This window comes from Opisthocomus hoazin, chromosome 5, assembly GCF_030867145.1.
Source record: "Opisthocomus hoazin isolate bOpiHoa1 chromosome 5, bOpiHoa1.hap1, whole genome shotgun sequence".
Taxonomy (NCBI): Eukaryota; Metazoa; Chordata; class Aves; order Opisthocomiformes; family Opisthocomidae; genus Opisthocomus; species Opisthocomus hoazin.
Window position 1 is genome coordinate 28,677,193 of NC_134418.1, and position 15,934 is coordinate 28,693,126.

Here is a 15,934-nt window from a genome sequence, read left to right on the forward strand (position 1 = left end):
TATGACTTATCCCTCCAACTGCAGAATTTTCCAAAATAGAATTATTCAAGATTTGCTAGTTGAAAAAAATTACAATTTGATTTGATGATTTGAAACCATGACTAGAAATGCATAAACTTTTCATTATAATCTAGGCCCACTAAATATAGTGGTGATTATGATGTTTTAGCAGCTACAGCATCACCTGTGTTAAATTAGTAAATGTTAAAAGTTTCTTACAAACTTCACAAACTTAATCTAGAACATATTTGATTTTGTGGGGCTAATGTGACTGCAAATTGTTATTTCAACTGTTTAGATTCAGAATCTTGAAGTAATCTGCATAAACAATTTCCCACTCAATTACCTGTCAGCAGTTCAAATTATGTTACTACCATATACAAAATTCAGAAAACAACCCTCCCAACCACAATTAATAGGCTTAAAAAAATTTCCTACCTTGAGTTTGTTTCTTGTTCACTGCATTATCAGCTTTATGCCTTTTCTAAATTAAAAATGTACAGTGGTTAAGGACTTCTGTTGACACAATAAAGTTTTCACACTTAAGATAAAAAGACATGTATTAACCCCTCTTACTCATCAATTCAATAAACCAATTTAATAAACATTTTAAACAGGACTATGGATTACTTACATAGTTATGATCATCAGGGTAGTCACACCCAGTTCCAGGCTAATTGTGTTGTGGTAAAATGTCCTCTCACATGGGCTATAGCTATCTAAACAAGTTCCTTATATAAGGAAGTGGTGTACTTGTGTACCATAACTTTGCCCTTTTTCTGGAATTGGGAGATACTTCTACTACAGCAAAGATCATGGAACCTTTCTTCATACAATTGTCTCATACAGATCTGAAGTCAAGCAACAGCTGTGCAAATACATGACTTCACTTCCACATAAGTGCCTGCAGACTTCAGCAAGAAAGACAAACAAACACAAATCAACAAAACCTCCACCCTAAACAGGCCATGATGTCTCTCAATTTTAATACAGTCGTGAGAAACCTTTTAAGAGAAATCTTTTGATGCAGCTACTAACGACCAGCATTTTCAAGGTATAATCAAAGTCATCTTAGCTACAAAGATCTTAGGAGACTACTAGTTTAAAACACAGTTTTTAAGAGTAATGAACTCCGTTCTTCCTGAGCAGGAACATGATTTGTAGAATTAAATAGAATTAACTGTTTTAGGTAAGCCTTTTTGAATAGAGCTACAGAAATCATGCCTTCAAAATACAAAGAATATCAAGAGCAATCTTGTAAATTGAAAGAAAAATACTTCAAGCCACTTAAGAGATTTATTTCTTATAAAACGCTGGTAGGACTCTGAGCTAGCAGCTCTTAAAAAGACCACCTTACCACTTTGCAAAGACTAAGTTAAGGTATTATTTTTTACTAAAATTTCACAGATTATCAGCAGATTCTTGTTTCAGAAAGATAGCTGATTCTACAGATAAATAACCTTTGATCAATGGGAAGGCATAGTAACTTGACCAAAGCAGGTGTTTATTTGCCCACAGGGAGAGTCTCCTCCAGTTTGAAGAGTAACAGTTTAACGTCAGTTGCTTTCTGAGCTACCATGGGTGAAAATGATTGGAAACATCTGATAATCTAGCACCGCATGCCACAAAATTTGCTAGCACTTCTAAAGCATATATGGAAAACACATGCCGTTCATGAATAACGTCTTCTGCTAACATTTTCTGCTTCTTGGAATTTCACTCCAGAAAGGGAGGCATTGGGTTCTTCAGCTAAAAGTATTATTTTGAGAAGTATATTGATTGATATTGATATATAAGGTTCCCATCCAAAAGCCAATTAATCTTGCTTTAATATTAGATGAAAATAATCATTCCTGGAGATCTTGGATAACTCACTGTATAAAGAAGCTAAGACATAATGAAAATTAAAGGTTAAGAGAAAATATTTTACTATGCAGCATGAAGTCAGCTTTCCCAAGAAACAAAATACAATTGTCAGTCAGACAAATAATCCTGCACGCTATAAACAGTGGGCAACACTAAATTTCGTACCTGTTTGACCACAAAATCAAAGCAAATTGTTTTATTTGGACTATAGTCTATGAAACTCTGCTGTGCAAGTGAGACATTCATCAAGTTACCATAAGCTATATATAAGTACGCACACATACACAGCCTTTAAATTAGCACTTCAGTTCTCCCAATCAGCTCCTTCGTCTCATTCAGTTTCAGCTAAGTACAGCAGGAATTAACTACATGCTGGGACAATGTAAATTTAACAGAAAGAAAAATAGTATTTGAATTGCCTTTAGGTATCTCTGTAGTATTTGATAATGAGAAACTTATTGTTTTAGCTGATATATGCAAAAAACACTAGATCTGCTCCCTGTCCTCTCCCCATACCAAACTGTACACTTCAAGTTGCAAAGAGCAAATGGTAGAAACAAATGACACAGAAAAAAAGCGAGTGGATAATTTTAAAAAGGACATTTTGTACAGTAGCAGAAGCCTCAGTTTTATATTTGCCTAGACACTGACAGATGGCCTAAGTCTGTAAGCATTAACAGCAGAATAGTTAAAAATATCTGAAAGAACATTAATTGATTTTATGGCTTTTTTTAAAAGGGATTTTGTTTATGTAAAGAGAAAGCAACAGAGGCTTTTAAGGAGAAGCTGACTATTGGACAAATACTAGAAATGCAAAATAAAACAAAAATACTTAACAGAAACACTATTGTTGCTCGCAGGAACACTCAAATCTGTGGCCCAGGAGCTTCATACAACCCAGGACGACAATATATCTTGCCTACCATCAATTCACAGAGGTAACTGAGGAGAAGATTGATTTGACTGTATCAGCAGGAAAGGTAGCACGTGACCAGCCACCCTCCATTTCAGAGCTTCCTTGCAGCTCGCCACTCTTCCTCTTGATCATGTTTCTGCACATGCATTGTAATTCTGCTCAAACACAATAAATCTGATGCTCCCAGGAAGCCTACTGTTTGTGTGCAGGGAAAGACTACCTGCAACCCTTGCAAAAAATCATGAGAACAGCCCACAATTTAAAAAACACGGGAACACTCTGCCGTATTATGATGTATCTAACTTCTTGTCCTCCACATAACATATCTGTAGAACTAAAACAGAACAAGAGCGGATGAAGACGTTCTTAGCATCTAGAGCGATTTGGTAAATCATCAAGACTAATTCCTTATATACAAAAGACATAAACTAAAAGACTCAACTGTGTTATGCAAATTAGAGAAGACAGGTTCTACCATAAGCCTTCAGTGAAGAGGAGGCAGGAAGGTACTCAGCAAAACCGAACATCTTTTGTATGAAGTGAAACAGAGCCTCAAACTCCCTTCCTTACCCACAAAACAGAAGAAATTACACTTCCAAGTCATGAAAATATCCCAGCTCTTCTAAAGTTTTCTTCAATGCAGGAAGAAACCAAAACAACCACTACCACAAACATTGACTAGAGAGAGCCAAGGAGAGCTTGGCGTAGGTAGGGGCACCTGCCTAAGAAGGCCAAGTATTCCATGTCTGTTCCTGGCCATCAGGCACCAGCAGATCACACTTAGCACCAAGACATGAAAGACTGACAGCAAACTGCACTGGGCTGGAGCAACAGTAAAAACTGAAAAATGCCTACTCCCCTTGCTGCCTACAAAACCATGCAAAGTACAACAGTGAAACCGAACATTTTATGTGTATGACTTTAGAAATAAAGAGATACATCAGATGTATGGACCTGGATTTTGACAACTGGGGAAAATCCATTTCTAAAACTTAAAAAATGGCAAATTGGTGACTTATTCATCTAAAATGCAGTAAGCCAAATAGACTACTATTCTAAACATACTAAAAGTGTCACGTTATAATTCCAGTAGCAAATTAAAAGCCACTTTTTTAGAAAGGTCCAAGAATTATTTGGTCATGGAACAAAAGTCCATCTAGTTTCAAGTCTGGAGGAGAAGTGAAGATGCTTGAGACTGTGTAGCCTCCTAGATCCTCAACTGAGTTCCTGAAGGCTTTTCTATTTTTTAAAGGCACCTCAAATAAAGATGTAAAAAAAAAAGGATCCTGGGAATTTTTTTTTTTAAACCTACCTTCTTCATTGTGACTAAAGCCAGAAGTTCTCACCATTTTTCTATAGAATGTTAGTCTAATATCTCATCCACAGACTGAGCTTAAATCCAGCTCACAAGTATAACTAGTGGGAGTAAAGGACTCTGCTCCTGCTCATGCAGGAGGAAAAAAAAAGTATTTTTCTAGCAAAATAAATACTCAAAGTTATTTGGTTTGAAAATAGATTCTACCCGAGATGAATTCAGTAGCTTCCAATCTTTTTTTAGCTGAGCCCTTGTTTGAGAAAATTGACAATATTCTGCACTTGACTGAGTTCTGTGGAGTCTTTGTTTCCAGTTCACACTTTCAAAATATGCTTGTACTTAATCACTGAGAACTGCTTGACTAGAAATGATCTATGTAGTGAACATAACAGTGACTGTTTTGCCATGTTGTTGTCACTTGTATATACAGTAAACACACTTTCAAATTGTAACACCATATTCTAAAAGACTTCATTTTCTGAAGGAAGTAGCTTCAGAAGCTTTCAAAAACATCCAGAAGGCAAGAATGGTTCAACACAGAATTAGTCAACAAAATTTTTGTAATCTATGAAAAATCTGAAAGCTATTTACAAAATATTGCTATTAAATACTTACAATATCCTCTATTATCTCCTTCACTGCAGCTACAGCTAAAATAAATAAAAGAGGGACCAATGTTGTGTAACGGCCTGTTGGTGATACATCTGGTATTTGCTATTAAAAAAAAAAAAAAAGAGAGAGAAAAAACTTGTTTGCATTGCTGGTTGAAAACTTACTTTTAATACAAGAAGCAGTACTTTCTGTGCAAATACAGACAAGGCAACCGAATTCAATTTTTAGACATGGTGCTGATTATTTCCAAGAGAGTGTTATTGTCTTCAATACAAAGGCAGCTGACACAATAAAATATTTGCATTTTAAATAGCATAGTATTCAGTGAAGTTACTTTCAGAGGTTTTAGTGTCTGCAGAATATACACCTTCCTTTTCTGTGTTTCAAATTAAAATACATATTTATAAAATACAATTTTTTCAGTTTAGATTTTTGTTAGAGTGGACACAAGTCCAACGTATTTTTACTTCCTTACAGTCTTAATCTCTAAGAGATATTTTATATCATACTAGTTATTACTGACAAATTTCAAATAGCTGCTTTCTGCCAGACTATTGTAAGAAACCCATTTTTGCTATGCAGGTACGGGCCCAGGCGCTGCAAGCAAATGTGTATGTAAAGCAAATGTTGAGAAGATGCAGCTACTTACATGATGCACATGGATGGTTATCCATAACCATAGTTACATTGCCTAGAGTTCTTAATGGCAACACTGATAGGTGAGAGGATTGCTGCCTTAACAGACTTACAATAGGCAATGCAGCCCATATGATTACAATGAGATCTTTGCAAGAAAAGAGTATGCTAACAAGTGGTGCCTCAACGTAGTTAGAAGACATTCTCAATTTATCATAAAAAGTTTTGAAAAACAGCCAATGTTATTTATGAATTATATACATTTCCCTTTGCTACCACCACACTGTGCTTCTGAAAGAAAACAGGATGTTATATGTACATATGCTATGTTTCGTGGAGTAAGGCCAATGCAGATCTATTTTCCAGGTTAATCTAGACCACATTTCTCAAGCAATTAAATGGAAACCAGGCAGAAAGTTACTGTTTGGCAAGTGCCTATGTGCTGGCTACAAGGGAAAGGGATTCATCACTTCTCCAGCTATTTCTACGCTTTCATTCTTCCCTATATGTATGCCCAAACTCCCCCACTCCAGTTGCACATTGTTTTCCAGGCAAAATAGCAAAGCAGAAGGGGCACCAGCACGCACCCTGGTTCCATTACCCCGTACTTCTTACTCCTGCCAGTGCACTCTCACTGATAGCCTGATGGTGGACTTGTAAGTCCTAACTTTCCACTCCCTCCACCTCAGCGCCTACCTGGCAGCCTCTCACCCAGTCATAGAATCATTAAGGTTGGAAAAGACCTCTAAGATCATCAGGTCCAACTGTCAACCCATCACTACCGTGCCTACTAAACCATGCCCTGAAGTGCCACATCTATATGTTTTTTGAACACCTCCAGGGATGGGACTCCACCACTTCCCTGCACAGCCTGTTCCAATGCCTCACAACTCTTTCAGTAAAGAAATTTTTCCTAATGTCCAATCTAAACCTCCCCTGACGCAACTTGAGGCCATTTCCTCTTGTCCTGTCGCTAGTTACTTGGGAGAAGAGACCAACACCTGCCTCACTACAGCCTCCTTTCAGGTAGTTGCAGAGAGCGATAAGGTCTCCCCTCAGCCTCCTCTTCTCCAGACTAAACAATCCCAGTTCCCTCAGCTGCTCCTCATAAGATTTGCTCTCCAGACCCTTCACCAGCCTCATTGCTCTTCTCTGGACACACTCCAGCACCTCAATGTCTTTCTTGTAGTGAGGGACCCAAAACTGAATACAGTATTTGAGGTGCAGCCTCACTAGTGCTGAGTACAGGGGCATGATCACCTCCCTACTCCCGCTGGCCACACTATTCCTGATGCAAGCCAGGATGCTTGCAAGCCCCAAACAGCTTCTGAAACCTCATGTTCTGTGTCACTAGCTTGACGTGCACAGTGGCACCACAAGAAGTGCTGTTGGACTGCTGAATTAGCCTGACATGCCAGATGGAGTCAAAAGGCTGTTTACTGAGAAGCCACACGTTTGCAGGCAGGCAACCTAATGAAACATTGAACTTTGGATTTTTTCCCCTAGAAAACAGTGTAAGCTACCTGTGCAGATGTATTATAAGAAACTGCTCCAAGCCCTTACAGCAGAAGCAAAGAAACCTGAGTAAGTACAGAGAAAAATCAACTTTCACTTGCTGAAACATCTGAAGTGAGGGAGGAAAAAGTACACATGGCAGCATATGTGCTATTATTTTAGCAATTTTTGTTTGGTATGTCAGTTCCTAAACACAATGATCTTCACAACAGACAATTCAATACATTCTAAAAAATGCACTAGAAATTATGCGGAAAATGTGGTTTTATCCAATATGATTACAATACAGAACTAATTAACAGTAATTATCACTGCACCTGCCCACAGTTCAATTTTCACTCATCATCAGCTATTGCATTTGTAGAATAGTATACAAAAACTGAAAATCTGCTTTATCAACTCGAACTACTGCAAAATGAAAATATTCTGATATATCTGCAAAATGTTATGTACTAATTCAGAAAAATTTCAGTAAGATGGGTCAGGGATAGCCCTTTACAAACACAGTGGATGAAGCTACAGTGGTGGTATAGAAGACTATGTCCTTTCCTCCTAACCAGCACAGTTAACCAGCTTAGATATGGGAAATAGCTGCTATAGTACTGGACTGCACTGCTGTTTTCCTTCATCTGGGCTCAGCTTTAACCCTTCTCAGTTACACCCTAAGAATAAATTATCACTTCTCCTCAGCTGCAATTCCTGCCCCTCAAAACAGACTACAGGACTGAAGTTCATAAATTTCAGGTTTTTAGGCAGCACCCTCCATTACAAGAAATGCCAACTACAGGTAACATTTTTCTGTCTATGCCAGATATTTTTAAACAGAATTTTTCCTGTCACAACAGTCTTTTTCACCTGACAGTATTGCAGCTATACTTAACCAATTTTACAGAAAAATCTTTGCATGTATTGTGTTATCTCCGAGAAGTAAAAAACCCACAAACCCAAACATTTATCAAAGGTACATCTACACAATGCAGCTATTCTGAGAGGCTAACTAGCTCAGAAAGAACAGTACACCAACCTCAGTATCTGTGCAAAACACTGTATGGTATAAATGTGCTCTCAACAAGTTCCAAACATTAGCATCTTATTATTGATCTTACCTGAAGTAATGCAATGAAAAGAAAAAATGCATTAGCAGCTCTTCTGAACTGTGAATAAAGGAACCTTGGCAGGAATGTGATTATGTTGTACTTTGCAGTGCTGAGAGAAAGAGACAAAAAACCACACTATTATTACAGTACAAAAAATTCTTCAAATGTATTCCTTCCCTCTCAATTACACAAGCTTTCAAATAAAACAGAAGCTTTTGTGATTTCTGTGCTAGCAAACACATCTGTTTTGGCTAAAAGAGAAACTGAAAGACTTCTCTAGAGACAGCCCTGCAGGCATCCATGGCCTGGCTCACCCAGGGAAGTGCCCGCCGCCCACAGAAACCGTCGCGGGCAGCCATGCTGAGGCACGAAGCTCCCCCACCACCCCTGCCCACTCTGCAGGAAGCTGTTGAGCCCTGCTGCAACTCGGTTACAGGCAACGAGGAGAGGAAAAAGCCACAGTGAAGGCAGCAGGAAGGCGGTTGCATGGCATGGCGGCGGAAGGAGCAGGTAAGGCAGGCCCCGGGCCCAGAGGGGTCCCCTGCCCTGCCAGCTGCGGCGGACACCAGGCACAGAGCTCTGCACAGCGGCTCCGGTTCAGACAAAACTCTTGGACAAAGAGGTGTAGCAAGCGTGAGCAGGAGGGGGCTAAATCGGGACTGAGGAGCTGTATAGCTTCCGCACTGAGTATGAGGTTCCACAATTCAATGCAAAAAATGTAACAGGATCAGCTGAATTTAAATGGTGCATTTAAGAAATGATTAAAATTACAATATTCTATTAAAAGACAAAAAAACCTATACTCCTCACTGAACGGAAAGTTCACTTTTTAAAAACTAAAAAGTACTGGATATTAAGTGTACTTTTGCTAGGCTGGAAGAACAGAATACAATTCTATCCCAGTGTAATAACCTCTGCTAAGTCATTATCGCAAAATGTTTCAGCTCCCAGCTCTTTGCCAGCCTGACATTTCTTCAAGAACAGACTGCTACCACCTAAGGTCCCGAAACAGTAACAGTGAAAATAACCATGCCAAAAACTTTAAAGCTGAAGATGTGCAAGAATATTTCAACTCCTTTTAAACTGAATAGTATTTAATCCAACCTTGCAGAAAACAAGTCCATTTAAAAGTGGAATGAATATATACTGCAAAAAAGTTCAGCACTGTCAACAAAGTGAAAGATAGAAAAGGCAAGTTGCATACACAAACAAAAAGCATTATAAAGTATGTCAAGTCCATTTAAAAAAAAAATCTACCACATTATTCTCAATGCATATCAAATTTCTGCATATATCAAAAGTACTTTCAGAAAAACACACCTACTTGGGACAGGTGTCCCAACAGCATCTTTGTAGCTGCTTGCCTGAAAAGGCAGAGTTTCCGAAGCACAAACAATGCCAGGCTCAAGAGAAGTACATTCTACATTGGCATGCAGCTACCAGAAATATGTTCCAAGGTGAAAGGTGAACTGAACTTCAACTGAACTGAAAGCTGAAGAACAAATCCATACTCCAGGGATACGCCGATGGTGCAGCTGTAAAGGCAACACTTTCTCCATCCAGACCTTTCTCAACCCGTTCTCGAAAATTTGAAATGTCAGGTTTGTAAATGAACAGCTCTGCTGCTCTTGTTGGTCTGCTTCATTCCCTTCTCCAGAGTCTGAGACGGTAACTAGTAGTCAGAGCAAATGGTAGAAGTGGAATGAACAGTGCCTTTTCTTCATTTTTGCTATGCAACATGCAATGTTCTGAAACTCGGTATGTATTAACAAAAACACTAGTTAATACCTGACATGATTATTGCAGAATTTGGTTAGCTGGGGCTGATTGATGAATATAGTTCTCAGTTCCTCTTGATCAGCTAGAGAAGTTTTCTCTGAAACATCATCTGTCTTCTCATAGCCTGTGAAAACACAGCATGATTTCCCATATAAATACATTTATAGACACAAGATTTTCATCATGAAGTGCCTTGAAAAGACATTTATTGTGAACATGAACTGAATGCATTTGCATTTCTCACAATAACAAGTAATGCTTATTTAAAAACAAAAAAAATTCAGCCTTTTAAATAATTTGAAATAGATATGAGGATAAAAGGTATATAGTTAATACGCTTTGTATATACGATAATGAATAATAACTGTAAAATGTGCTGAATTAATGACTACACTTAAATAGCTTGTGCCACTTCATGGTAGTATGAACTATAGTCTGTTGATGCATTTGAATCCAGAAGTGAGCATATAAAGTGATCTTGAGTTAAAAACCTCAAAAATTCTGGAAATTACTTCCAGCACTGACGTAAATATATTTAAAGGAAGACACCAAGAGAAACATACGAACACTAACATAAGGAAAAAGCAAGGAGTTCAAGAACATACCAGTAACGTCAGTAATTCCGGGCAACATATAATGAAAGATGTAGTCATCTGACAAATAAGCATCACAAACTCAGAAGATCTCTACATTGTATAGAGATCATTCAGCAGATCAGTTTCAAATTTTGCATGTAAAATTTAACATTGGTCATTGCTGAATTTACAGGAAAGTCAAATACTTAATGGGACATTTACTATAACAGAATCACAGAATCACAGAATCACAGAATAGTAGGGGTTGGAAGGGACCTCTGTGGGTCATCTAGTCCAACCCCCCCGCCGAAGCAGGGTCACCTACAGCAGGCTGCACAGGACCTTGTCCAGGCGGGTCTTGAATATCTCCAGAGAAGGAGACTCCACAACCTCCCTGGGCAGCCTGTTCCAGTGCTCCGTCACCCTCAGAGAGAAGAAGTTCCTCCTCATGTTCAGACGGAACTTCCTGTGCCTCAGTTTGTGCTCATTACCCCTTGTCCTGTCACTGGGCACCACTGAAAAGAGCTTGGCCCCATCCTCCTGACACCCACCCTTCAGATATTTGTAGGCATTTATAAGGTCCCCTCGCAGCCTTCTCTTCTTCAGGCTGAACAAGCCCAGTTCCCTCAACCTCTCCTCGTAGGGGAGATGCTCCAGTCCCCTCACCATCCTTGTAGCCCTCCGCTGGACTCTCTCCAGTAGCTCTTCATCCTTCTTGAACTGGGGAGCCCAGAACTGGACAGAGTACTCCAGATGAGGCCTCACCAGGGCAGTGTAGAGGGGAAGGAGAACCTCCCTTGTCCTGCTGGCCACACTCTTCTTGATGCACCCCAGGATCCCATTGGCCTTCTTGGCAGCCAGGGCACACTGCTGGCTCATAGTTAACCTGTCGTCCACCAGGACACCCAAGTCCCTCTCCGCAGAGCTGCTCTCCAGCAGGTCCACCCCAAGCCTGTACTGGTGCATGAGGTTATTCCTCCCCAGGTGCAGGACCCTGCACTTGCCCTTGTTGAACCTCATCAGGTTCCTCTCTGCCCAGCTCTCCAGCCTATCCAGGTCACGCTGAATGGCAGCACAGCCTGCTGGTGTATCTACCACACCTCCCAGTTTGGTGTCGTCAGCAAACTTGCTGAGGGTACATTCTAACTCTTCATCCAGGTCGTTGATGAAGAAGTTAAACAAGACTGGGCCTAGTACTGACCCCTGAGGGACACCACTTGTCACCAGCCTCCAACTAGACTCAGCACTGCTGATGACAACCCTCTGAGTTCTGCCATTCAGCCAGTTCTCTATCCACTTCACCGACCACTCATCCAGCCCACACTTCCTCAGCTTCCCCAGGAGGATATCATGGGAGACTGTGTCGAAAGCCTTGCTGAAGTCAAGGTAGATAACATCCACAGCTCTCCCTTCATCTACCCAGCCAGTCATGTCATCGTAGAAAGCTATCAGATTGGTCAGGCATGATTTCCCCTTGGTGAATCCATGCTGACTACTCCTGATAACCTTCTTTTCCTCCACTTGCTTCATGATGGCCTCCAGGATAAGCTGCTCCATCACCTTTCCCGGGATGGAGGTGAGGCTGACCGGCCTGTAGTTCCCTGGGTCCTCCTTCTTGCCCTTTTTGAAGACTGGAGTGACATTGGCCTTTCTCCAGTCCTCGGGCACCTCTCCTGTCTTCCAGGACCTCTCAAAGATGATGGAGAGTGGCTCAGCAATGACATCCGCCAGCTCCCTCAGCACTCGTGGGTGCATTCCATCGGGGCCCATGGATTTGTGGACATCCAGATCGCTTAAGCGATCCCTCACCTTTATAACCTTTATACAACTCATTTCATACTACTCAATCTGTTTACCTGCACTATATCTGCCCAATACACACATAACACACTTTCCCCTTTGCGCTTCTTTTAAACGAGTGTTACACATATGCACATATCCTACAGTAGTATAACAACTAAGAGTCTGCAAAAGAACACACAAATAAGTAAACGTCTTATAAAAACTTTGTGAAAATTTAACTGTTAATCTCAATGGTAGAAAAACAGTTTACCAAGAGGATGTCTGAACCATGAAATTAAACACAAAAAGCATTCGTCTAGTACAGCTACTTAAATCAAAAAGACTAAATCTATTTGTTTGCACAAATCACCTGTTCTCAGAAACGCTCATGCAAAATTCATTGTCACAATTAAAACTAAGCAAACACAGGAAACCAATGTAAGCTACCCTACTGTGAGATCAGTTATATCCTTCCAGTCCTCAGGAACCCTGCCAGACCACTGTGACCTTTCAAAGATAACCAAGAGCAGCATAACAGTGAGACCTAACAGCTGCCTCTGCACTCACAAATGCATCTGACCAGATCCCATGGACTCATGTATTTCCAGTTTAAATGTTCCCCAGCCTGGTCCTCCTCCTCCTCCACCAAGGTAAGTCCTTCTTGCTCCAGACTTTCCCACTGGTATCAGGAACCTCTGGTTCCTGAAGGCTGCGACCAAAGTGGAGAAGGCTTTAAGTACTGTATCCTCTTCAACATCCTTTGTCACCAGGTTCCCTGCCCCATTCAGCAACAGGAGCACATTTTCCACGGTCATCTCTGAAGCAGAACAAGAAGGGCTCCTACAAGCCCCTCACCAGATTAAACCCCAGGTGGGATCTGGCTTTGCTAACCCCATTCCTCTATACTCCTCTCTAGTCACCTGTCCTCACATACAGCTCTTGTATGTTCCCTTTTTGAGTTCTGTCAGGCAGTCCTTGTTCATCCACAGAACCCTACCGCCATCTTCACTTGATTTCTTGCTCATTGAGATGGACCAACCTTGAGCTGGGAGGTGGTGATCCTTGGAAAGCAAGACCACTGGGCATCTGTTGGTTAACGGGCTACCATTCCTTCACCTGCTACAAGTCTTCTGCAAGACACTAGCCAGATTATTCCCAGAGAAGTGACATCAGAATATTCTTCATTTTGTGTGGGCTGAACTTGAAATGGTACTATTAGACTTACAGACATACTCAGCACCTGCCTTCACTAGTGAGTGAAAGTTGAGCTTTGTGTATATTCTTCTATAAACTATGAGGAATCTTGTACCAACCTGCATCATAACTTTCATCAGTAAAAGGACATACCAATGTATTCTTCTTTCTCAAGACTTTTCACTAATGTTTTGTCAATCACTCAGCCATTACAATGATGACCAACAGGCCCAAGCAGTCTATTCAGGCTGGAGCTTGTAAAGTATGGCATAAATCAATCACCAAAAAGTTTTAAAACAATAACAATAACCTGTGTGTGTATAGCTGCTTGTTAAATATGCACTGTTCATTCTGTATGCCAAATGAGAAAGACGCATGGGAAAAAATGATGTTAGAATGCAACTGAATACATCATAATGTATCTGTACGCCAAGGGTAATTAAGGTTGCACATGAAATCTTAAAATTTATTTCTGGCATGTTCTATAAATCATTACAAATAGAATCATAGAATCATAGGCTGGAAAAGATCTCTAAGATCATCAAGTTAAGTCAAATCCTCCCGGATTATGGGAGGTTTGTTCTGCTCTCCTTCCCTATCCTCCAGCACTAGGGGCTGGCTACCCTGGGAATAACCAGTCTGAAATAGGTTATGCAAAACCCAAGTCATCCTTCGGTCCACTGGCCCACTATATAGCCCCTTACCTATTATGTAACATATATTTCATATACTAACTTCCTTGAAAGGGCAAGTCTCTGCATATTGTGCAAAGACTCAGCATAAACTTTTAATTTTTAATTTTATGCCATTTAGAATTTGCAGATGCTATGGCTATGCAGGAAATCCCCACTACCAGATTAATCCATTGCAAATTCTTTGTTTCCTTCCTTCCAGCTTCCCCAATGAAAGGCATACATCCAGCACGCTTCTATTCAAACCAGTATGTATCTCAAGAAGACCCTTCAGAGGATGGGCAGCCAGCCTAACAGACTGGGTACACCTGAATAGGTGCCCACACAATACTCCTCAACTCAACTAACCACATGGGCATACATGGCAGACCAAGCATGCCCTTTCCTATCCTTGTCATTACCTCTCCTTGGAGTGATACCCCTCACACAACTAGCTATGCGTGCCCTCCAGCACACAACTCCATAAATATGTATCCCTATAACACAACTGGACACAAGCACATCTTCAAGGTGACTAGGTTTTCAGTCAAGCTGCAGGTGCACATCCAATAGTATGTTTACAACTGACTGAGCCCAAATCCATCAGTGAGCACACCTTCATTCCTGGGACAGGATATTTACTTTCCAGTTGCTTGATGAAGAAGCAATTGTGAAATACAGCTCCTGTGAAAGAACTTGGGTGGAAAAGTTAGGAACTATTGTGTCAGAAGTACCACCCTAGCCTAAGTTCAGGAAGTAAGGAAAGAGTTTGCATGTTTGTGGAATGTACTACTTTAATTTTAAAGCATTCATTTAAAAACTTTTGCCAGTATAAGCCTTGAATAGTGACAGTGATAGAGTTAAAGCTAATGTTGGCAGACATTAAATACTATGTATTACCTGTTTGTTAAAAAGATTGCCAAACTATAGACATTTATTTTCATATATCAGTATTAAGGTATTTATTTGTTCTCCTTTAATCAAAATGTCAGCAAAAAGGTGCTGAGTAGCTTCATAAACATTCACTGCCTCACTTCCTACTACTTTGAACTTTTTTCAATTGTCTCTTAAAAAGGAATCTTAGGAGTTAAGTTCTGAACTTCACATGTAGCCCTCTATGCTCTGCAGCTTCAGTAAAACCAGCTCTCCTCCCCTAGGTGCACAACACTACCCTGAAAGCTTTAATGGTTATACATGTCCCATCACTTCCTTGTCTAAACTTCAGAATGCACTCACTAGAGTACACAGACTAGACTAATACACAAAGCTCAGCATCAAGGAGATACAATTTTTCTTCTCTGTTTGTGTTAGTCTATATGTGTATACACATACACAAGAATATCTAAAAGCTGATGCATTACTGAAGTTATACCATCCAAAATGGTAAATATGCTTAATTTAAATGATGAAAATGTTTTCCAAGCAATGTCCTGCACGTGGGTCAGGGCAATCCCAAACACAAGTACAGGCTGGGTGGAGAGTGGCTCAAGAGCAGCCCTGAAGAGAAAGACTTGGGGGTACTGGTGGATGAGAAACTCAACATGAGCCGGTAATGTGCGCTTGCAGCCCAGAAAGCCAACTGTGTCCTGGGCTGCATCAAGAGAAGCATGGCCAGCAGGTCGAGAGAGGTGATTCTGCCCCTTTACTCTGCTCTTGTGAGACCCCACCTGCAGTACTGAGTCCAGCTCTGGAGCCCCCAACATAAGAAGGATATGGATGTGTTGGAGCGGGTCCAGAAGAGGGCCACAAAGATCACCAGAGGGATGGAACACCTCTCCTATAAGGACAGGCTGAGGGAGTTGGGGCTGTTCAGCCTGAAGAAGAGAAGGCTCCGGGCTGACCTTCTAGCAGCCTTGCAGTAGCTGAAGGGAGCCTACAGGAAGGATAGAGAAGGACTTTTCAAAAGGGTGTGTAGTGACAGGACAAGGGGGAATGGCTTTAAACTAAAAGAGGGCAGATTTAGATTAGATATCAGG

The 15,934-nt window shown here is 40.6% G+C and overlaps 1 protein-coding gene across 4 annotated transcripts in view; it reads right to left on the reverse strand.

Moving 5' to 3' along the window:
• The window catches only part of ATP8A1 (ATPase phospholipid transporting 8A1), a 131,339-nt gene that overhangs the window by 108,038 nt on the left and 7,367 nt on the right, over positions 1-15,934 (reverse strand). For all 4 annotated transcript variants that reach the window (XM_075420765.1, XM_075420762.1, XM_075420766.1 and 1 more), the window contains exons 2-5: positions 9,746-9,860; positions 7,967-8,066; positions 4,713-4,811; positions 439-484 (exon numbers count right to left, since the gene is read on the reverse strand). In XM_075420765.1, the coding sequence (XP_075276880.1) occupies positions 439-484; positions 4,713-4,811; positions 7,967-8,066; positions 9,746-9,860 (360 nt within the window). The remainder of the gene's footprint in view (positions 1-438; positions 485-4,712; positions 4,812-7,966; positions 8,067-9,745; positions 9,861-15,934) is intronic.